General features: G+C 41.8%; 1 protein-coding gene across 2 annotated transcripts in view; it reads left to right on the top strand.

Annotated features, from left to right (window-relative positions):
- Positions 1 to 23,238, top strand: part of PLPPR1 (phospholipid phosphatase related 1) — a 316,568-nt gene that overhangs the window by 246,579 nt on the left and 46,751 nt on the right. For both annotated transcript variants that reach the window (XR_011649506.1, XM_058302596.2), the window contains exon 3: positions 10,814 to 11,002. Coding sequence is in view for 1 of the 2 variants with exons in the window: in XM_058302596.2 (XP_058158579.1) it covers positions 10,814 to 11,002 (189 nt within the window). In the remaining variant the exon portion in view is untranslated. The remainder of the gene's footprint in view (positions 1 to 10,813; positions 11,003 to 23,238) is intronic.

Genomic DNA, 23,238 nt, shown 5'->3' with positions numbered 1-23,238 from the left:
TGTAATTCCAATTCATAACTTTTGCCCATGGGTCTGTTGGCTTTTCTAGCTTTCCCTGGTGGCTTTTGGAAATGTCCCATATGTATTAGATGTTATTGAATATTGCAAATACCTTGTCCCATTCTGTCATCTTCCTGTTAACTTTGTTGAAGGGTTGTTGTTGGCCTGTTGTTACTTTCAATTTTACTGAATAGAAAGTCTTGAATTTGGATATAATCAAACCTTTCCACTTTTTCACTTTATACCTTTTGCTTTTTGGGTCTCATTTAAGAAAGGCCTTCCACCCCAAACATATTTATTCCCACCAGGTGTGATGCTTAGTGCTTAGGATTCAAAGATGAATTCCTGAGGAGTTTGCAATAAGTGATGAGAGAAAGATGTGCAATTAAATAATTGCAATACAATATGGAATGTGCCTATTATTGCTACATTTTCAAATGTTTAGATGTATCTTTAAACAGTGAAAAAGTCTCCCCAACATTACAATTGTGCTAATGACTAGAGGAAAGTTTTGAACATCCTTCAGAGAACGTTGTGGCATTTTTGTGACTTCATAATTTTCAACTATAATAGATGGAAGGGGTAAGTTAATAATTCTTCATAATTTCACAAAGCATCCTAAAAACTTGGGATTTTTGTCTGGTTTGCTATGAGAAAGCTGTCCAAAGATAAGGCATGTTAAGATTATCCTGTAAGAGTGGTGGGTTAGAGTTCTGTGTTCCATGGCTAAACCACTCTTCTGAACATACACATCCCCTGCCCCTTGTCTTAATTTCCTGGCCTGCTTCTCCTGGTGTTTCCTTTAAAAGCCCCCATAGCACTCACCCCTGCCCCAGGAATCTTTAAACTGTGTCCAAAATTAGTGTCTTCTCTCCTGAAAACATTTTTACACAGAGAGATGTTAGGTTCAAAACTGTATACACAGGTTTTACATTAAACTCAGAGTTTAACTTTTAAAAGATTAAGTAGGTGCTTGCTTACCCCTTCATTGAATAGTATGATCGCATTAAACCACACCTGGATAAGCATTAGAGAAATATCCCTGAGCCTTTTAGAGATGTAGACGTTGGTGACTGGGTGCTGGACAGTCTGGGATGAGCAAGAAGAACTCTCAAAGGGTACAGGAGCTCCAAGCCATATTAGGGGGTCGACAGGAGCAAACTACTTCTGTGATGTTTGTGGCTTCACCAGAACTATTCACAGAGCTACCCAGTGAGCCAAAAAGGAAAAGATAGTTGCACCATAGAAATCCCATGATTGGCGCTTAGTGTCAAATAGGTTGCTGCTGCTGCTGTTTGCCATACTTTTTAAGCATCCTCTCCTAGATTGGCTTGATGAATGGTTAATAGCATACCAAAGAACCAACTTGGGGCCCCTATTCCTGAAGTGGGGATAGCACCTGGACCTGAGCTCCTCAAAGAAGGGCAAGCAAAATATTCCCATTTTGAAACCATGGTTAAGTGTTCTGGCTCTGTGACCAAAAACTGACACTATAAGATGAAGGTTTTAGCATCATAAAGCTCTTGTCTCCTTCCCAGATACCTTGTATGCAGGCTTTTACTAACAGCCCCACATACAACTACGCATTCCTGCATTCATTCTCTTTTCCTCCCCTTGCTCTGGCACCTCTTCTTCCCAATCAGGAGCTATGTCTGCATTTCCCTAACTGAGTTCCACGAATATTCTGTAAGTTGTTGAGAAGCGCAACATGGGAAGGAAGGGGAAGTGGTGGTTCCATGTTCAAACGAGTTTAAAAGATGCTACACTAAATGCACTTCGGAGAATTCCAGGTCACTGTGCCCTGAGAATCTTTCAGAAACAAAACCTTTTAAATTAAGCTTGACTCAGAATTTCCCCCAACTTTTTTGACCAGAGATATTCATTTTTTTTTTTACCACAGATATCCATCTCTCCCTCCTTATCCCCTCTCCCTTTGCTAATCCCTGTCTCCCTCCAGTCCATTTCTTCTCCCCCCGCCCCCCAGAACCCCAGAACACCTATTAATATCTTTCATTCTTTCAAACTAAAGTTGATTAAAAACATTAGTTTTCACCAGTCTAATAAGAAGGCATCCCACAAAGCTTCAGGCGGTATGTTCCTGGAAAGATGCAGAGTTGCTCTGAGTAACTACAACTCTAGAATCTCATTCATTCATCCAGTGGGTTTTTTTCCAACACCTTTCATACACCTGTGTTAAGCACTGAAGTTACACATTTGAAGGATCCTTTCTCAAAGGGTCTCACAGCTTGATGGAAGAAGACACAGGCAAGCTAATGATGCCCTAAGGGAGATCATATTAGGGATTTCCAGGATCTGTAGAAACACAAGAACAAATTGTTACTGCACACTGAGATGGCCAAGGAGGATTTTGGGGAGCAGTTTTAGAAGCTTCAGTGTTACCTGAACCAATATCCATCCACTTCTGGGTTCTTCTTTATGACATCTATACCTAGCGTCCTATAATAGAACACTCCTAATGATAGAAAACACATATGCCCCTGCCCCAAATAAAGAGAAATACAGGCTCAAATATACCATGAAGCCCCATACAGCATAATCCCATGACAGCTGGTCCATAATGACAAGGGAAATTTATTTTAGGGGGCTGAAGTCCCATTCGCTCATAGTTTCCTGAGATTAAGTGGATTAGGGTGTTTAAATCCTTAAGTAAATTAGTTTCCTAGGGCTGCACAAAAGATTGCCACAGAAACAGAAATTTATTATATCACAGATCTAGAGGCTAGAAGTCTGGATCAGGGTGTCAGCAGGGCCATGTGTCCCTCAAGTCTGCAGTGTTCAGGTGGCAGCTTCCTGGCAATCCATGGCACAACTCAATCACTATCTCCGTTACATGGCTGTCTTCTCTCTTTTGTCCAATTCTCCTTTTCTTACAAGGACACCAGTCATATTGGATCAGAGCTGCCCCACTCCAGTATGACCTCATCTTAACTAATCACATCTGCAAGATGCTACTTCCAAATAGGGTAACATTCCTGGGATGGGGTTAGAACTTGACCTTGTCTTTTTTTAGGGACACAGGTCAATCCATAACATTTTCTTAGAATTCTAATGTAGATACTATTGTAGCATGAACAGGACAAAGAACGTAAGAATCAAGTTCTCTTTTTTCCTTCAGACTAGGCACAAGTCTTCTAAAGAGTTGTTAGAACAGGTGGGAGGCTAGAAAACCATTCTTCAGGCAGCAAGTCAAACCACTCTCCCCAAAGCCAATTGAGCACTCAGGTTGCAAGCAAAGGCTGCAGGGATGATGACTCAAAAGTACTGGGCTCCTGCATTTACTTGTGATGTCAGGTTTTGCTCACACAGTGGCAGTACCTACTGATTAAGTCCCTATCTCTTTTACTGAAATCTCTTCTGATTATTAATGAAGGAAATTTTAAGGATGGCAAGAAAAGTACATTCTCTTTTCATATAATAGCATAAGTGGAGTTTCTTCACCTGGGTCTTTAAAAATTGAGAAGCCTTCATCTTCATAGATTAATGAGACTCCTCTAGCCCCATTCTCACTCAAACCCTTTTGGATCTACATAATCAATTAATACTCGGCTGCAGATGTCTTAATTGTCAGAAATGACACCAGTTTTAATTCCTTTGAATAGGGATAACTATTTTAGATGCTTGGGCAACCCTATTTCCAGAGACTTTCTTTAGAGATTTTGGCCTGAGTATTTGTTCTTGCAACCACACCCTCCTTTCCCCATCCCCAAGAAGAAAGTGTTGCCTTTGGTGTTAGTGTCTAAAGACTGGCCTTCAAACTGCTTCCTTGTTATCCTTGCAGCTTAGCCAGGGTTGCCATCCAAAAAGAAGTCAGGCACTGGGAGAGCAGAACCCAAGAGTACTTGTGGATTTGGGGCAGAGGTCCCAGCCCAGAGCCCAAACTATCTCCTTCAAGGACAAGGTAGGTTGTTCTAGCCATGGCTCTTTGGATTAAGAGAATGAAATCAATAACACTATCTGGAGCCAAAAAGGAATTTTTTTAAAGAGAAGAAAAGTGAATTATGTAAAACCCAAGAAACGTAGACTGACAGTCTCAGCTCCTAGAGGCTTCCCATCATGCCTGGCCATGTGTTCTTCTCCAAAATATGGCAGTTGGCATCCTCAAGGTCACCAGGAGAGTAGTATGTGTGCTGCTCTGACTCTCTCAGACATCGTTAAAATGGCTCGCCTGTCTAGGTCAGGCCCATCCAGGATAATCTCCCTTTTTATTAACTCACAGACAACTGAGTAGGAACCTTAATTACATCTGCAAAATTCCACCAGTGGAGCAACTGTCCCATCACATTTACATGTTCCAGGAGATGGGATTATACAAGGACATGTACGTCAGGGTACAGGAATTTCGAGACCATCTCAGAATCCTACATAGTACAATGTTATGAAGAGAAGGCGGAGTGGGGACTGAGCGCGTGTTCACCTCTTCTAGGCATAACATCACCATCCTTGGGCATGAAGGAGAATGGAGGTATAGGCCTAAGTAAGTTCGTAAACTAAAAGAAATCCCAGTAACACAAGCATTTATATCTACTCAGCCCATTCTTGGTTGCTCATTCCTTATCTTGGTCTAACTTATATGTTTATTATACAAATTTGTATGGTGCTTCACCTTCTACAAAAGGTTTCTCAAAGTCATCTTATTTATTCCCATTTCCTGTATGTTCTCTCAAACCTATTAGGTATTCCCTTCCATTTGGGCCAGAGCATCAGAGAAGTTGAAGCCACGTGTCCAGGGCCCAGAGCCAGTAAGGGGCAGAGCAAAAAGACAAAAGGTCAGGGCCTCATCTCCAACCTATGGGCCTTTTCTACTTTTGGTCCCCCTTACTTATCTACTGGAGGTAGATGTGATGGCTACATGTGGAGCATCGTGACCAAGGACATGTTCAGCTGCCCTTAGAAATGGCCACTTCCCTTTGGTGTGCATCTGGAAGGAGATGGATACAGTTTGCATCTTTATCAGATTCCCAGGGTCATCTTAGCTTGCTCAGCAGACCAGGGCCTTGTCAGCTGACCCTGCTCCTACAAGAGCAGAGACCTTCACATCTGGTAAAGCCAAATGTGGTGGAGTTTCTAATTGGTCCGTTAATTTTATATAACTCCTTTTATATGAAGTTTTCCAGAAAGGTTCTGCTACTTATTCTATTATGGGGAGGCTGAGGAGGGCAAGTAACTCCCCTTCATCGGCAAGTTCTGTAAGTCATGGGCTAATACAGGCTAACATAAGGCTGTTTTAAGTATTTTAATCTTCACGATTCAGTGTGGCCGATATTATAATTTCCATTTCATATGTGAGGAAACTGAGATTCAGAGATATTTTGTAAATTGCCTGAAGTCAAACAGTAAATGGTACATTTTGTACTGCAACTGGGTCTTTAAATTTCAGACACTCATGGGAGGCAGTTCAAGTATCCGATATCATTGACGAGGCAAACTCTTCCCTGTATCATCTGGTGTCTCTCAAACAGTCTCTTCTTAATGCCATCATCGGATTCATCCTTCCACACATTCAATCTTCCATCCATCCATCCATCTATCCAAATATAAAAATTATCCAATTGTGTAATATAATAATTTGGCTATAGGCTCATTTCCTTGAAAAGCTAAGAATGCCTTCATCTTTATGTTTCCACCCATGAGCTGAGGAGACTGGCACACAGTTGATGTTCAGTAGTGGTTTTCTGACTTCTAGTGCTTCTTCTGAGAATCCTCAGGTCAGCAACCAAGTCAACTTAGTCTGTTTTAGCAAAGGAAGTAGTAGGATTGGAGAGGAGGGGACCATAGGGATCCTTGATGGGTTGCAGACCCCTCCTCTTTCTAGCTTACCCACCTCTGATCAGTGAATAAACAAGACACACATCAACGTCACCCAGCACCTTCTTTTACAGACTTTCCTTGACTCGTTTTCTCACCCCTCTCTCACTTTCACATTTAACATGAATTGAGCTCTGCCCTTTCTAGCTCTGTGTCCCGAGGCAGCCCTGAGGAGGGGCAGCAGCCATGATCCAATTAGTCCAGAATTCTATCCTTCCGCTACACTAACCCCTGCAGTACTGAATTATCAGAGCCTTGCTGTGGGACTTTACATTGATCCCTGAGGAATGTCCTCAGATGTCAGAATCATTTTGAATTTTTTTCTGCTTTCTTTGATGTTAGCTATGCCTGCCAGTTTTGTGTCACTATACATTTAACGTCTCTTCTATGTATTCATCCATGTCATTGAATTTAAAAAAAAATCCTAACAGAAGGTCAAAGAGAACACTTCGTGGTCCAATATAGTTTAACTTAGACCCCAAAATTAATCCTTTGTCAGTGTGTTGTTAATTTACAGGATAATATTTCATACACTCTACATTTTTCCATATTATCCACCAATAAACAACCAACATGATGCTGGAGGAAGGAAATACTAAATAAAGACAATGGTCTGGGCATACCAGGCAACTGTTGAATCTAACCAAAAAGATCAAAGAAGATCAAGGATCAAGAATGTGGTATTTGCATTTGTTCTTTCTTTTTCTTTTCTTTTTTTTTTTTTTCCTCTTTAAGGAGTAGCCAGGTAGGATGGTGTAAGATGTATGTAGCCCCAGACTAAGAGGCAGACCTATGCATTTTCCGCTAAGTGTAGAGCAATGCTTGACGGGATTTGCTAACTTGGTCCCCCTTCAAGCAGCAGGCTTCATTCCTCCATTACCAAAGACAGGAGCAGGAAAAAGCATGGGGTGTTCAATACAGAGAGAATTGCCTGGTCTGCCTGGAATAGCTATGACTGAAGATTTCAGAGGAGTAGAAAGACTTAATGCCTTTCCTTCCATATATTGGATTGCAATTATTGGTAAGCAACCACAGAGGAAAACCCCTGGTATTTCCTTACACCTTGTTTTCCTCCTGCAGCCGTAATTGGTCCTTTCACACTGACATGTCCAGCCCTTCCACCACTCCAGCACAGCTTCACCATCTGCTCATGTGACATCAACATGACGGCCTCCCTCCATGCATCCCTAAATGGGGCTGGGAGGGCAACAGAGATGGCAAAGATGCCAGCTGGCACTAGTTACACAAGCCTAGAGAGGGTGAATTATGGCCCAGGACAGAGAGGAAGAGGGAAGGACCTTGAGGGCTAATTGTGCAGCAGCATCCATGCAGCCAAGTGGCTATCTCTGCTCATGGGAACAGAATCAGCCTGTGGTGTTTTAAGATATGGCCAAATAGAAAGGAAACCTGGAAATCAAGGTGTGAATTACTCTATTTTTTGCTTCTGTACATCTCTAAATAACATCATTAGGGTGCTTTCCAGAGAATTTGAGGATTACTTGAAAATGGCAGGGGGACGTTCCTGGCTGCTCTGGGGGAAAGCGAGGGCAGATGGATTCTTGCTGGTGGGTCAGGTCTGTTCCAAAAGCTGCCAAAGCCCCACCAACCTCCACCACCCTGTGAGTCTCCAAGGTTCTCTGTCCTTTGCTACCTTCCCTGCAAATTGATTGCTTGATTCATTCATTTCTCTCTGAATTCTGCGTCCAGGATTAAATTAGTCAGCAGTCATTCAAGATTTGCTCTAGGCATTTCCGATCTCAGCACATGACCTTGGCTATTTCTGTTGTGATTGCTGATTTTGATATATTCAATGTTAAGACAGTTCTATGTTCTAAAACTTTCTGTTCTTTGCTTTTCTATGAGATAAATTTTACACAGAGATAAATACAAACATATTTGCCTTTGTTTACTTCATTTTCACCTCTGTTTTTTTTTTAAAGGGACTAAGGAGTGACAGCACAAAGGCATTCAATAAAATACAATACTTTTCCTCAGTAGAGGAAGCTAGATGTTTTTTATTTTCTTTTTTTCATTAGCGCCCACATGTCCCTCCTCTACCCCAAGTAGGTATCTTCCAAGGGCTGGTAAAGCCTTTGTGCCTAAACTACATTTGTCAAAAAAGAAGGCAGTGTATTTCCAACCACAGGGATGAGATACACAAAAACCCCAGATCAGTCCTGTGTAGGGGACCAAGAGAACCCCAGGGATAGAGCCTCAAAACTATTGGGATCCTAATTTGATCTCATTTCCAAAACAGTCTGTAGGCATCTGACCAGTTTCCTTACCACTAGTTGGATTCGAGTGACCAGCCAAGAGCAAAAAGAAATAGTCACTTGGAGGCCTTGACTTATAAAGTAGCACAGGCTAGAGCATCCATTAGCAGGGGTTGCTTGGGGGTCAGTCTTATAGGAAACAAACTTATCCAAGTCGCTCCTCTGCTGCTTTAAAGAAAGGAAATAAAGCAAACACTTGAGACAGCCGAGATGGTTGGCATGAGGGTTAGAACATGGCACCAACAAACATGAGGCAGAAAGAAACAAGTGGGAGTGCCCAGACATTACCAGATGGTCAAAAATTGCAGCCCCATTAGAGGGGATAGAAAATATGCCAGAGAGCCTAAGAATATAATCCTGGTGGGGTCATAGGCAAGTCATGGGCAAGGGATGGTGAGTGGAGAGGACGATTTGTGTCTCCTTGGAGAGCAAGATGAAGGATACAGCCAAAGGTAAATGTCTTGAAAAATAGTTAAGAGATTGTGCTTGAGACACAACTATATCTGGGAGATACAAAAGGCTGCTGAGCCAGAGAGGAAAGGCAGAGAAAGATGGAAAATGGAAGAGTAGGGGAAGACTCAACTCCAATGACTCTTAAAGAAAATGATGCTTTGCACTATGGTGAGGAGGAACTGCAGAGACAAAATCCCAGAAGCAGAGGCTGTGCCTGGCTCCAGAGAGCAGGACAGGATGGGGTATGGAGTGAGGCTCGCCTTCAATTTGTTGCTAAAGCACTGGATAAGGATCCCAAATGGTGCCTTTCCATCTTGGAGTTGTGCTACTTTGCCTCCCCTTATAATTTCAACCTGTAGGTATAGGATGCAGTTTTGAGGCCATGGTAAATTCTTTTTCCCCTGGGAATTAGGAGATGTAGGTTTCTGGACTTGGCTTTAATACTTTGGGCTAGACATTCCAAGGCTAGAATAAGAGTTTCAGACTCCCTAAGTCCTGAAAAGAGTGTGGTTTCCCTCTCACTGCCTCCACCCCTATACGCACTTCCTACGAAAAACAATTTTAAACCATACGAGATGTACAAAAACAACCCACCAAATCCAGATATTTTTCCCATGATGATTATTTCAGTGCCTTTAAGCCAATCAACATTTAAAAGTATTTTTCTCCCTTTTAGTTCCCCTGTTCTGTTGGAGCTCAGTCTAAGCATGTGCTCGGTTTGCTTGCTGGCTAATCCAACAGTATCACCTCCCCTGTCAGAGCATCTATGAAATAAAGGCGGGAGACTAGAAGATCTCCAAGATCAATTTCAGCTTAAGTTTCTGTAATTTCATACCATCAAAGACCTGTTCTTTTCTGTCTGCCTTTATCGCCATCTTCTTTTGGCCTTTTAGTTTTCCAAATATGAATGAGAACAATAACATGAACATTTCCATATCACCCCCAACCCCTCAAACCTATGAAAGATGGTAGGTAGAACATTTCTAAGTCAAAATTAAAGAATAACTGTGTCCCTTCTATGTCAGAACCCTATGAAGTATATTTGTTTGTTATAAGGTATCATCAGCAAAATCTTTGATTTCTGGTAAAAAGCATTTTGGAATAAAGACCCAACCTTTTTGGAAAGGGATAAATGTTATGACTGCTACAGAACACCTGTGTTATGTTTTCATTCCTGCCAGTAAATTCTGGTATGGTCCTGAAAATGTCTCTTTTTTTTTTTTTAATATTAGAAAGTTTATTTATTTATTTTTCTTTTTTCTTTTTTCTTTATTTTTAAAATATTACATTAAAAAAAATGAGGTCCACATATACTCCCCACCCCCGTCACCCCACTCCTCCCCCATAACAACAATCTAGCTTTTCATTCATTCATTCATCATGCATTCATTCATAAATCATTTACTTTTTTACAAATTTCTCTCCCCTTCCCCCTCCCCATTGTCTGCTCTCTGTGTCCATTCACTATGTGTTCTTTATCCACTTGCATTCTTGTCAGCAGCACCAGGAGTCTGTGTCTCTTATTTGTTGTGTCATCTTGCTTCCTCAGCTCTCCGTGTGTGCGGTGCCACTCCTGGGCAGGCTGCGCTTTCTTCGCACAGGGGGGCTTTCCTTGCGGGGCGCACTCTTTGTACATGGGGCTTCCCTACGTGGGAGACACCCTTGTGTGGCATGGCACTGCTTGCGCGCATCAGCACTGCACGTGGGCCAGCTCGCCAAATGGGTCAGGAGGCCCCGGGTTTGAACCCTGGACCTCCCCTATGGTAGGTGGACGCTCTATCATTTGAGCCAAATCCACTTCCCTGAATCATCTACTTTTAATACTTCGTAGGAAAGTGAGGCTAACACTGATATTTTATGCAATCTCTTGTAAACAAATCTCACATGCACATCTTGCCCACTCTTGGGCCCCTGCCCTTTGATTTTCACCGTCTTCTGGGGGAAAAGAGCGCCTGGTTCCCCTGCCTGCTCTGAGAGGGGGGCAGCAGAAGCTGGGGCTCTGCAAGCCTAGCTGTGCTCTACCTCCCTGCTGGGAGCTGCACACCCCTTGCTGGGAGGTTTGTGTAACAGATGTTCCAAGGCAGGCAGGCAGGCAAGCACAAACTCCTCGAGCTCGGAGCCCGCTGCGCCAGGCACGCACCCGCTCGGCAGTACCCAAGCCAGGAGAGCACCGGGGCGATGGAGGGAGTGTGCTCTGGGAGGCGAATGCTGCTCCTTGGAAGCCCGGCTAATGTCTCTGTGTGGCCATGCTGTATTTTCAGCTTGTCATCATGGCTGGGACAGTGCTGCTTGCCTACTACTTCGAATGCACTGACACTTTTCAGGTGCATATCCAAGGATTCTTCTGTCAGGACGGAGACTTAATGAAGCCTTACCCGGGGACCGAGGAAGAAAGCTTCATCACGCCCCTGGTCCTCTACTGTGTGCTGGCTGCCACCCCAACCGCGATCGTAAGTACAGAGAGAGACTTCCTTCTTTGCTGTCAGACACTGAGAACAATTCCTGTCTGCCTTGTTCCCTCTTGCCTCTCTTCCCGGGCATATAAGTGGGCTCCTGTTTCAGCCACAATGAAATTTCATACCTGTGAAAGGCTAAAATCTCCTTTATTGTTCTTGTCTTCTACAGTTGGTTTTTGCATTTTGGTGTCTGAATTAAAGTATCCATATACGTATTTACAAGCATGCATGAACGTCCTAAGTTGACAGGCTTGACTGGCTAAAGCATTTACAGAACAGCAAGGATGGCTCTTGCAAAAATATCTTGTGGGTTGTGTGCATTCAGAAGAGGTGCTGAACGTAAATCTGTAAATACTGGTGTTGGTGCAGACACTGGGATCAGAGTAGAATAGGACACCCATGGGAGCCAGCCGCCACCCCCATCCCTCCTGCTCTTAGGACTGAACCTCCAGGGAGTCCAGAATTAGAGAAATGCCTTGTCCCGAGGTGTGAAGTTTGCTGTGATTCATTCTCAATGCTGCTACTTTGTTCCCCTTACATCCTATTCAATGAACTTGCAACTTGACCTTCCTTTATTTCCTTTGCTCTCTCAAGAGGCATGAACTTAGCCAGGCTATCCTGGCTTCAAGGGCATAAGCCTGCAGATTTGAGTTGTCTGATAAGGTGACTTAACACTTGAATGTCTTCATTTTTATTTGAAAATGATATTTGATGGTTTTATTTAGGGAAGCTTTTCTGGGTCTAAACATGCTGGAAGGTCAGATTAGTTGGAATGGGATCTGAGGCCTTATTTCACCCTTTTTCTCTTTTAACAGCTGCCTCCACCAACTAAGCCTCCTATTCCTTGCATCCCCCTCTCCCCCTTTGGGGAGATATAGCAATATTAACTGACGTGCTGATGGATATACTGAGTTCTCAGACATTCAGTACAAGTGTTGGTTTCTACGCAAATGTTTTGCTTGTTTTTTAAAATGAGAAATGGTGTTGAAGTTTGATGAGAAACAATACAAACACAATGAGGCAGAGTAGGTTGAGTTCGCTTTCACCATTGATCCCCGGCTCCACCAAACTCCTCTTGAATGCTGAGTCTGCTGTAGCCTAAGGCCAGGCCTGATTTACTGCAACAGGGGTATCAGAGGCGTTAAAAGCACAAACTTCACAGCCCACGTACTTGGGTTCACGTCCTGGCTGTGTGACTTTGGCAGGTCACCCTACCATTTCCTCCCATAAAAAAATCGTGATAGGTGATGCCTTAAACAGGACAATTCACATAAACGACTTAGCACAGTGCCTGGTGTCTAGTTAATGGGCAGGAATAGGGAAGCAAAGAACCTGGAGGATAAAAGGGGCTATTCTTTGGATCACAGACCAACTTTCTCAGTCTGAATGAGATAGGAGATTCCCAAGAGCACCCTGTGAGGTCTCTAGTGATGACATGTGCGCCCTCCCCCAGGGGAGGAAACTCCATATCGAGTTTCTCACCAACCCAGGGATAAGAGAGAACCTAAAAGACACCCTTCCTCCCTTCCAAGGGTCTCAGAAAGCAGTGACACACTTCAGACTCTGGTAAAACCAGGAGCCCTCACTGGGGTTCCGTCTGGAATGGTTTAATGGCGGCTCTGTCTGGTGGGCTTGGTCTGGAATCTTCCTGTGCCATAAGCATGTATTTTCTCTGTTTCCAAATAGGCCTCTCTGAGTGGTCAGTTGACCGACTAACATCTCTTCCTCTCTTCCTCCCCGTCCCAGAAACATCCCTGCCTATGTTCTCTTGTAATTACTTCTTCTTTTATAGAGATTGTTTCCCATTTTTTAAAAATTACGGGAAGCAAGGGACAACGATTAATTAAAAATTCAGACAAAAAATAAATGAATCAGAAATAGAAATGATAGATAAAATCAGGAGTTAATTATTTGAAAAATATAATAGAGAACTCCTTGGCTAGTATAAGATTTTCAAAAAGCATTAGTAAAGAACATTAAGAAGATAAAAATGTGTATAAGCAAAAATACATAAACCTTTAAAATTCCACACTGTTTCTATTTAAATTGCAGGAACAATTATGTGCCCATAAATGCTTCGATCACAATAAAATTGACAATTTCCTATGAAAGATAATGTGCCATCAATGCCTTAAGAAGATGTAGAAAACCTGAACTGGTGAATAACCATAGAATATCTTTTTAAATGTGTCTAAATTTTATCTCATAAAATCTTATTGAAGACACATAGCTGTAGACAAATTTCCTTCAAATTTTCAGGGAATAGAAAATCCCAAACTCTACAAAATGTTTCAGGACCTCAAAATAAATGGAAAACTTTTCCATTCACATTACAAAACAAGAAAAACCCGAGCTCCAAAACCTTACAAGAAAGTCCACAAACACACACACAAAATCACCATCAATCTCACTTAGAAATGTTGATGGAGCCATATAGGAAAAGATCAGTAGATTTGCCTGCCTAACAATAAAAACTCCTGCCAAAAGAAAAGGTAATTAAAGACTACAAAAAAGTTTGCAGGATGTGAGACTCAAGTATAAATATCCTTAATACTTAAAAAGATGAGCTTCCCAAAATAAAAAGGAAGAGGATAAGAATAGACAGTGAACAAAACATAGATTGTGTGCATACAAACATTTCTACAGTCATTAGTAATCAAAGAAAGGTAATTTTAAAAGATACAGCATTTTCTCCATATTAAATGGGCAGATATTTGAAGGAGCATAGTCAATGTATATCTAGTCAAACTGTAAACTGATATTTCCTCTCTGAAGGGCAGCTTGGCAAGATGTTTAAGAACTTTGTAAGTTTCAGATCTAGTCATTAATTCCATTCCCTAGATTGATGTTAAGAAAATAATCAGAGTTTTACAGAAATACAAAGATTTCTGCATAGAGATGTGGATTTCAGCAATAGTTTTAATATGAAATCAATGTATCTAGTTAAATGCACAATACTAGAGTATTGGTTAAAATGAGTCATGTTTCTGTAACTTTCAGGGGCAACAGAGAATGCTTGTGATTTAAAAAGACTATTTTGAAAAGGAGGCAAAAAAATCTGTATATAATATTGTGAACAAGCCATTTTACCTTCTATGTGGGAAACTGACCTTCTCTTAAATTTCTGGCTCGGTTTCCCAAGAAACAGAAAAGAATGCTATATATCAGCAATGTTCCTAGGCGACATTGACCCCTGATGGGGGAATTGCATCCCGACTCAGAGAACTGTAATTACCTAAGGGAGGTTTCATGTTTTGACTTCCAAGTGAAGCGATTCTCATTAGTTAGCATGTCTGTCATGGAGAGCCTGCAAGCTATGCCCATGGAGTTGCGACGTAATATTGACCCTTATAAGGCTTGAGACTTTTAAGTCTGGGTGGCTCCTGCATCCTCTGATGCGTGTGGTCTCCTTGAAACTGAGCCTTCCTCCTCTGCTGGACCACTCCCAGGACACATACTGAAGAGGAACGGGTGACACTGCCCAGCTGGTAAGCTGGGAGCCTGGCCTATATCCTTCCATTGGGCTAGTGCCAAATGTAGCCCATAATTGTCTTGTGGGTCTGAATATTTAGTACACGCTAAGACCCCTTGTGATGTTGCAAGTATAATTCTGATCTTATAGACATTTAAAAAGACATAAAGATTTACAACTATTATCTCTGAATGAATTATTATTTTTTCTTCTCTTCTTACACTTTTATTATTTTCCTACATTTTACTGAATGTGTACTATTTTAAAATCAAAAGATAAATTTTTTTAAAAATTTTATACTCTGCATTTTCTGGTAATTATTATGAGATTATCTAACTTGAGTAAGACTTGAAAATGGGAATTCTAATCAATAAAATCACACAACCAAAAAATGAAAATAGGAAAACAGAACTTTGTAAAGAATTATCTCTTCTCTCTGAGCAAAGATGATAGTCTTCATTCATTCTAAGATTTTCAGCAGAAACTCTTTTCCAGGTTACAGTGTTTGATCATATCTCTTTCATCAATTCATTTTCCCCAAATGACCTAAATGGCACATAGGTCAAACACTCCAAGGGAAGCCAAAGGAATATGGTCAATGGACAGTGAAATGAGCATTAAGAACCTATAGCTCCCCCGCTTGATATAGAGGGGGAGTGGACATCACCATCCCAGGGTCCACAGGATGGAGGAATAGAGTATGGATTATAGTGGACTTACTGATATTCTTCTATGGAACTATTGTGATTAGTAATGGAAGAAATTGTAGCGTTGATGTGAAGTGGCCACAGTAGCTGCTGAGGGTAGGGAGAGGGAAGAAGAGATATGATGTGGGGACATTTTCAGGACTTGGAGTTGTCCTGGGTGGTACTGCAGGGACAGATGCTGGACATTGTATGTCCTGCCATGGCCTACGGGGTGAACTGGGAGAGAGTGTAAACTACAATGTAAACCATTATCCATGTGGTGCAGCAGTGCTCCAAAATGTATTCACCAGATGCAATGAATGTCCCATGATGATGAAAGAGGTTGTTGATGTGGGAGGAATGGAGTGAGGGAGTGGGGAGTATATGGGGACCTCATTTTTTTTTTAATGTAACATTAAAAAAAAAAAAGGAACATATAGCTCTCCACAAACTTGCAACTATGAAACTGTAATTCAGCCTTTCCATTACTCTGCTTCTCTGGATGAAATATATGACCATTTATGCTGATGGGCCCACAAAATATGTGCTGAGGAATATTCCATAAATGATGAAGGTAAGAATAACATCATTTCCTTTACTTACATTCTGTAGTCCTTTTCTAAGTTCCCAGTGAAATAGAAAAGGAGCGGCATCCCAGAGACCCTAGAAAAAGTGTTTGGTCCAACCCCTTCATTTTTTTCTCCTTAAAAAAATTATTGAAGTGTATCATTCCTACATGAACACACATAAACAATTAGTGTATAGTAAAAGTTTTGAATATACAAAACAAACATGTATAACAAAAAGGGCTCCCATACATCACCCCACCACCAACCCCCTGCATTGCTGTGGAAAATTTGTTACAAATGATGAAAGAGCATCATCAAAATATTATTACTAACTACAGTCTGTAGCTTACATTTGGTGTATTTTTCCCCCAACACACCCTATTATTAACATCCTATATTAGTATTTATATTTGTTTGACTTGAGAGCATTTAGACTTGAAGAGGTCACATAATTTGTCGAAGGTCCCAGTGAATTCTGCACATATTGGACAGATAGCCAACCATATGGAGCCACTTTTATTTTTTTCCTAAGTGAGGAGCATTGCTAGGAACCAGGGCTGATGATTGTTGATGGGTTGTATGGCAGAGAACTGTGTGGCCTTGGAACCCTGCTGATGATGCTTGATCTTCCTCCAAGATGGGAAAATAAGTGAGCAGTAGCAGGACAGAAAGCAGAACTCTTCTGATACTCAGGAACATTTCCCGGGAGCAAGAAGCTGGGTTCATTTCTCCTGCCCTTTCCTAGTGAAGGATGACCTAAGAGCAGCATCTGCTGAGCTAACTGTCAGAAAGACTCCAAGTGCCTAACTCAGCACACCACTTTTTCTGAATTTGAGTGCTTCCTTCTCTTCATGCTGCCATCTTCTCAGGTTTGGTCTCTCAGGAGAGGCAGGGACTCCAGTCAAGACCTACGGTAAGTCCTGCTCCCTCTATAGGCTTCAGTTTCCTTATCTGCAAATAGAAGAGGTTGGGTTAAGTGATCTCCAAGGTCACTTCCAGTTCTCAGATCCCATGAGAGCCAAGAAAAGAACATCCTGGTTAGAAGATTTCAAATGTCATATTCCCAACTCCTGAGTCTCTACGTTCGTTCTTGAGTTCAACTTTGTACCTCTGTCCCTGATCAAGGATTTCTCCAGACCTCCACCAGTTCTTAATTCCTCCTCAACACCATATCCTATTCTCACTGGAGGAGAAAGAAGGCGAGACTCCTTTTGGGTGACTAAGCACTAACTGATGACAACTTTCAAAGAGTGGCTCAACCCAGGCTTGTCCTTGGTGTTCTGGGTATCGTCAGGTACATTAACCACGGAAAACCCTAGAGTGTTACAATGCCATGTGTCCCTGTGACTAGACATTCACAGCCCCAGAGACCAACTGCAGGAATTTACAAGAAAGGTGTGAGGGCAAGACCCGAGAATGCATTTGACCTGTCATCTCCTATTTCTTCTTTTGAGCTTTGCTGTCAGAAAAGATCAGTGACATGTTGAGGCAAGGCCACTAGGGATAAACTTTCTTAGGCCAAGGTCACTGCTGTCCCAGATCTTTGAGAGGATGGAGAGTTTATTGTGTCCAGAACCACTGAGCCAGAAGTGGTAGCCTGCGCTTCAAAGAAACTTGCAGAGTGTGTATTCTTTTACGATGATGATGATGATGATAATGATAAGAGGAACTGTAAATTTACAGAAAAATCATACCTAAAATGCAGACTTTCATTATGCAGGGTGAATTCTGGTTATCCTGGAGACCCTGGCTAAATACTGCCTCAGGTCTCCTGAATAAACTCAGTCCCTCAGAGTCAAAGGCAGAGAGCTCATTTGGATAACAGGATTTATGTGGCATAGAATCTGATTTACCCTTATTTTATCTCAGCCCCAGGGCCATGAGGCATGAGAAAATGGCTATTAAATCTTTTTCTTGGCCTCATAACAAAGTGACAGGAGAGTATTTAGTATTGTAGCAGCAGTACATATGACTCCGAGCCCGAGAGAATTGAACCAGCTCACAGTTTGCATGCAAGTATGTACGCACACATATATCCATCTAGAATTTCCCAGGAAAAGAAGGGACAGAGGCAATTTGATAGAAAGGCACCCTTTGGAGAAAATCGTGCATCTGCATTCAGGGGCTTCTGGCTTGAAGCTCTTGCAGTCAATGTGAAAATCCAATGCTCAGTGCAGATCCCAGAGCAGCCTCTTAATTGCCGACCTGTTGGCTGACTGATGAGGGACACATCTGCCAAACCAAAGAAAACATTGTGGGACCTTGTACTCCCTCCGAATCTGCATCTTCTGGGCTCTGAGCAACCTTCTCTTTGAAACTTGTTTTGACATTTGATAGTTCTCTTTGCCTATTTTCATATTTTCACATAACTTCCATCTTTTAAAGTAATAGCTACCATGACCACATTTTCTTTGTTGCTAATGCACTCAGTCCCTACAATTTACATTTTCCTGAGGAAGATTTATAAATATCCCCATTCATTGTAACGGACTAAAAAAAAGGTCAAAGTAAAAAAACGTGTTTTCCCATTTTCTGCCCAAACTGCAGGTGAATGCTCCAAATCTCCTTTAGAGCTTGTTTCTTCCTCTGACTCTGTCCCATAAAGAGGCATGCTTACCATGGAAACACGGGGGACCAATTTGTTGCATCATTTTGTATCATGTCAGCTAACACGGGCTTCTGAATGGGTACAGGTAGTCTCTGAATTGAGACCAGTGGGAAGAGTCCAGCCCACAAAACTCTTATTATCCCATCTATGAAGGATTTTTGAAGAATCATCATTACCCAAATAGTGTCAACTCCATTTAAGCCTTGATCCTTAGAGAGGCATCGGAAGTTTCTACAGCTGACTTCAGTCATGTGTACCAAGTCGTGAAAAAGCAGAAGTCAAGCACCCTTGAAGCAGCCAAAGGAAGTGAAGGGACCAGAGCTTCTCTGCAGATCTGGGGTTCTCACTACATCCTTCAGGAAGGGCTGAAGCAATGGGTAAGATGTTAGCTGTCAGGACTAGGGGCAGATTCTGTCTGCTTGAAATGCCCTGGGTCGCTTTTATTTTAAACACAATCTACAACAACGCATGTCTGTCTGTCTTGGCAATGCTTACGAGCATGAAAAACACCCAGGGCTACTTAGATGTTAACATTGAGAAGTAAATAAAGAAGTAAATAAAGAATTTCTGCCTCAAAGTGGCAGAAAATGGAAATCCCAGAGAGTGGACAAAATCCAGTCACCAGCCACTGTGTCCTTTAAGAAGTCAAGTGATAGAAATGCCAAGAGATGTGATGACTCTGGGGTAGGACATGTCCCCTTCGCTTTAAGGGAAGAAACTTGGTGAGGGCAATGTCCCGTGGGATTTGAAAAACCAGGGATGGCTGAAGGAAGTCAGGCACTCCCTGGTGAGCTTAGCTGGCTGAAGTGAGGTTGAAGCTTGATTGTATGACATCAGAGTTTCCCTCAGTGAGCCCACTCCTGGCAGCTGCCATCACAAAGGAGATTGGAAGCGCCCAGCACCTCAGGGGCCTCCTAGTCCAACTCCTTCCTTGGTCAGATGAGGAGGCCCAGAGAGAGCAAGGGCTGAGCAGAGCTGGAATCAACCAGGCCTCCATACTCTAGGGCCAGGGGCAGTGATTTCTTTCTTTCCTGTTTCAACACACACTCTTGCCTAGATAGAACAGGAAATGAAAGCATCAAACATTCAACGAGACATTTAGATGTGTTTACATCTATTTTACTCCATTTTTAACATGGCATAAAATTTGCCATCTGAACCATTTATACGTGTACAATTAGGTGACGCTGATTACATACCCAGCATTGTGCAACCATCACCACTCGCTATATTCAAAATTTCCCGTCGCTCCAAATGGAAACTCTGTACCCTTTAAACAAAAATGCCTCCTTCCCCCAGCTCCTGGCAACCTCTAATTTACTTTCTTATCTGGATGAATTTGCCTCTTCTAGATGTTTCATGTGTGTGGAATCACACAATATTCATCATTTTGTGCCTGGCTTATTTCACTTAGCATGTTTTCAAAGTTCCTCCATGTTGTAGCATGCATTAAAACTCTATTCCTTTTTGTGGCTGACTAATATTGCATTGTATATATATACCACATTTTGTTTATCCATTCATATCTGTTGATAGACATTTGTTTTTTTTTTCACCTATTGCAGGTAGTACTACTGTGAACATTGGAGTATGAATATTTATTTCAGTCTCTCCTTTCAATTATTTGAGTATATACCTAGGAATAGAACTGCTGGATCATATGGTAGTTCCCTATTTAATTTTTTAGATACATATGTATGTTTTTAATTATATTATACCTAATAAAATTCTTACCCTCATTTTCAAAATCATGAAGGAAAAAAATATGCAAAAAAACCTGGGGCTCAAAATTTTCATTTACTTTCCCGAGAGCTGGACTTTTGATTACTTGCCCAAATTCAAACGCCACATTTGGGGAAACAGCAACCACTTTGACATTGCCAAGTACTGCAACCACAACAAGCCTATGTGTAGATCTAAAATATGTATTCTACAAAGTCTAGATGTGCTTTTTAATGGCAACCACATGTAATGTGCAGTGAATACCCCTTTATACTGTATAATTATAATGCATATTCTGGTAACTGCTTTTCCATAAACTTTATATTTTGAAATCTAAAACTTCCCTTTATTTTTCCCCATTTATATCATTTATTTATCACATACCAGATCTTCTGTAAAACATTTGTGAACAAATACCATCTGAAAAATAATACACAAAACTGATGGACTGTATTTCAAAGTTAGTTCTTTATTTATTTGCCATTCAGTTTTCTATATTTGAAAGGTAACTATAATGATAGACCTCATCCTTGTCACTTAAAGTATATATTACTTTTACTATCAAAAGTTAAGCTTTCACTTGTGCCTGAGGCCAGCATGAGAAACATGCCAGTGGAACTCATTGGCTGTTCATTCATTGCCAGATCTGGAGTTTGGCTTTGACCATTTCTCATCAAAAAGTACTCTCATTTGCCATGAGTGATATGATATCTATTGGGCAACAATCAGAAAGGCCACCACAAGTAGGGCAGCCAAGCTGAACACATGGAGAGTCTCGCATGCCCCAGCAGCTGCCACATGGATGGAGGCAGAGAGTGGATGGCAACAATACAGAAGGGGGAAGCCAGCCATCGACAAAACCAGAGTCACCAATCTACCCCAATGCACAAAGCAGCATCTGATGGGGGCTGGAGCCTGGCAGAAGGAAGAGAAGTCCCCTTTCCTTCCTGGTCTCTATCACTCTAAGCAGAAACTGGCTCTGGATGAGACCATACAACCCAGTGAATGGAAAAAATACCTCCTATGCGTGGTCAGTAAAATGCAAGAAAATGAACATCTATGACTCATTTGGATATGAGCACTGAGATATTTCATCATAGTCCATCATAGTCTTACATCTCATGACATTTTAACTCAAAAAATGACTCCCTTTCTTCCTCTCTTTCTTCCTTCCCTTTTCATTATGTAAACATTCATTGTCATTTAATATATTCCAAGCATTGTGTGAGTAATTAGGTCACTACACATCCTTGCTCTGATTGTTTTCTTTTATGCTCCCTACCTCATTTGTGATTTGAACGTCGTTGGCCTACTGTACCAGTCCTTGTTCTGCTTATCACTTTTGGCAGGAGTCTTAGGACATTTTACTTCTGGATTGATTTGAAAACCCCATACCCTTTTGCATGTCAAATTCTATTTGGACAGGCATGCCTTGAAGTGTATGTGTTTAGGTTTGCATGTATGTGTGTGTGTGTGTGTGTGTTTTTATTGAGGTTAGGGAGTGTATAGATTTCCTGACATATTTTCTTGCTACTTTGTCCTCTTGTGTGGGCAGTGGAAAACCTCACTGGGTGGAGAACTTCTAGAATTTGGGCATTTCCTTTTCTACAGTCAGAATGTTTGGGGCTTTTGAAATAGCTGAAACAAGCAATGTTTATTTATTTTCTTATTACTGAATCTCATGTATTTTTGACTCTCCAACCCATTTCCCTGCTTTATTTTATAAACATGTATCATTGCATGACATCATATTATGTGTTTATTAAGTTATATTTGTTTTCCCCAATTATGTTTCTGTCCACTGTTGTGGCTCTAGTGCCAGAACAATGCCCAGCAGGGTGGGTGCCCCCTCCCCAAAACTGCTGAACACTAAATGAGGTAAATAAGTGGATTTGCTTTGAAAGAGACACTTCACTTTGTGGTATTTAGTCCCTGGGTTTTGTTTGTTCTTAAGCAATTCACCAGGACTTCAGTGCTTTCTGGTCCATATTGGGAATTTCCTCAAGGGTTCATCTAAGGGAAATTAAGAGGGGAGGGGTCTATCCATAAGTAGATCCTTTAAGGAGTTGATCTTTTATTCATTCACCTAATATGGGTTGAGCCTACTCTATACCAGGCCCTGTTCTAGGCACTGTACAGAGAAGGACAAAAGTCCTTCCCTCAAGGACATCACAGTCTCCAATGGAGAGGAAATATAAAGAGCAATTGTGAGCAAAGGGGTAGATGTCAGATTAGAGATCTCTTACTGTGCTGTGGGAACAACGACAAGACTGGGTCTCCCTCCTCCCAGGAGAACCTGGCAAAGCTTCACCAGGGCCGGTGACCTGTTCACTGGATCTGGAAGGATAAATGACAGAAATGGCTTGTCCTTTTTTATGGTCTGCTTCGTTCAGCCTCTATTCCAAAAGCCCTTCATTATTCTGATGTGCTTCATTCATTCAGCACTGAGCACCTATTAGGACCTTACACCGGGTGAGGCCCTGAGGATACAGCCAGCCACAGGACATGCAGGACAGCCCGTATCCCAGAATCACAGTAACCATGTAGCCATGTGTAATTAGTTGTGATAAGAGCTAGAAAGGAGAAAGGCCAGCTAACAGATTTGGGTCCAGCAAGAATGCTGGAGTTAGTCTGTGGGACCAGAGAAACTCCCTCAAGGAAACCCTCTTTCATTTATCCAAGAAGGCATGAATTTATCCCATCTGTTCTCCAAGATGAAAACCAGCTGTGCAATTTTATCAAGGATGTGAGGGACAAAGAAACCTCCTTGACACTTTATTTTGGCAAGAAGGGTCTTATGAGCCAAGAGGGAAGACTGAGTTCTTAAAGTCGTTCAAATGTTTTTAAATGGCAGAGCATTAATCTATTGATAATTCCAAGATATGTTAGGCCCAAAATATTTTGAACTCTGCAAAACCATACCTAGATGGTATCAGCCAGCAAGATGCCTGCTGATCCAATGGTTTGCCCAGCTGGGCCTGAATGCTGTCTATTTTTCCTAATTCTCACCCCATTCTAATTACTCTGCTCACCTTGACCTCTGTACTGGAACTGAGCCACTCTCCTCCCTGCAACCCCTGGACCTGGCCTCTGTCCTGGACCTCGCTGGCCTTTCCTGCTGGGTTCAGCCCCCGTGGTGCTGTGCACTCTGTACATCTGCTCATCCCTGCTGG

Source organism: Dasypus novemcinctus, chromosome 8, assembly GCF_030445035.2.
Source record: "Dasypus novemcinctus isolate mDasNov1 chromosome 8, mDasNov1.1.hap2, whole genome shotgun sequence".
In the NCBI taxonomy this organism is placed as follows: Eukaryota; Metazoa; Chordata; class Mammalia; order Cingulata; family Dasypodidae; genus Dasypus; species Dasypus novemcinctus.
This window is presented reverse-complemented; position numbering and strand designations above follow the sequence as displayed.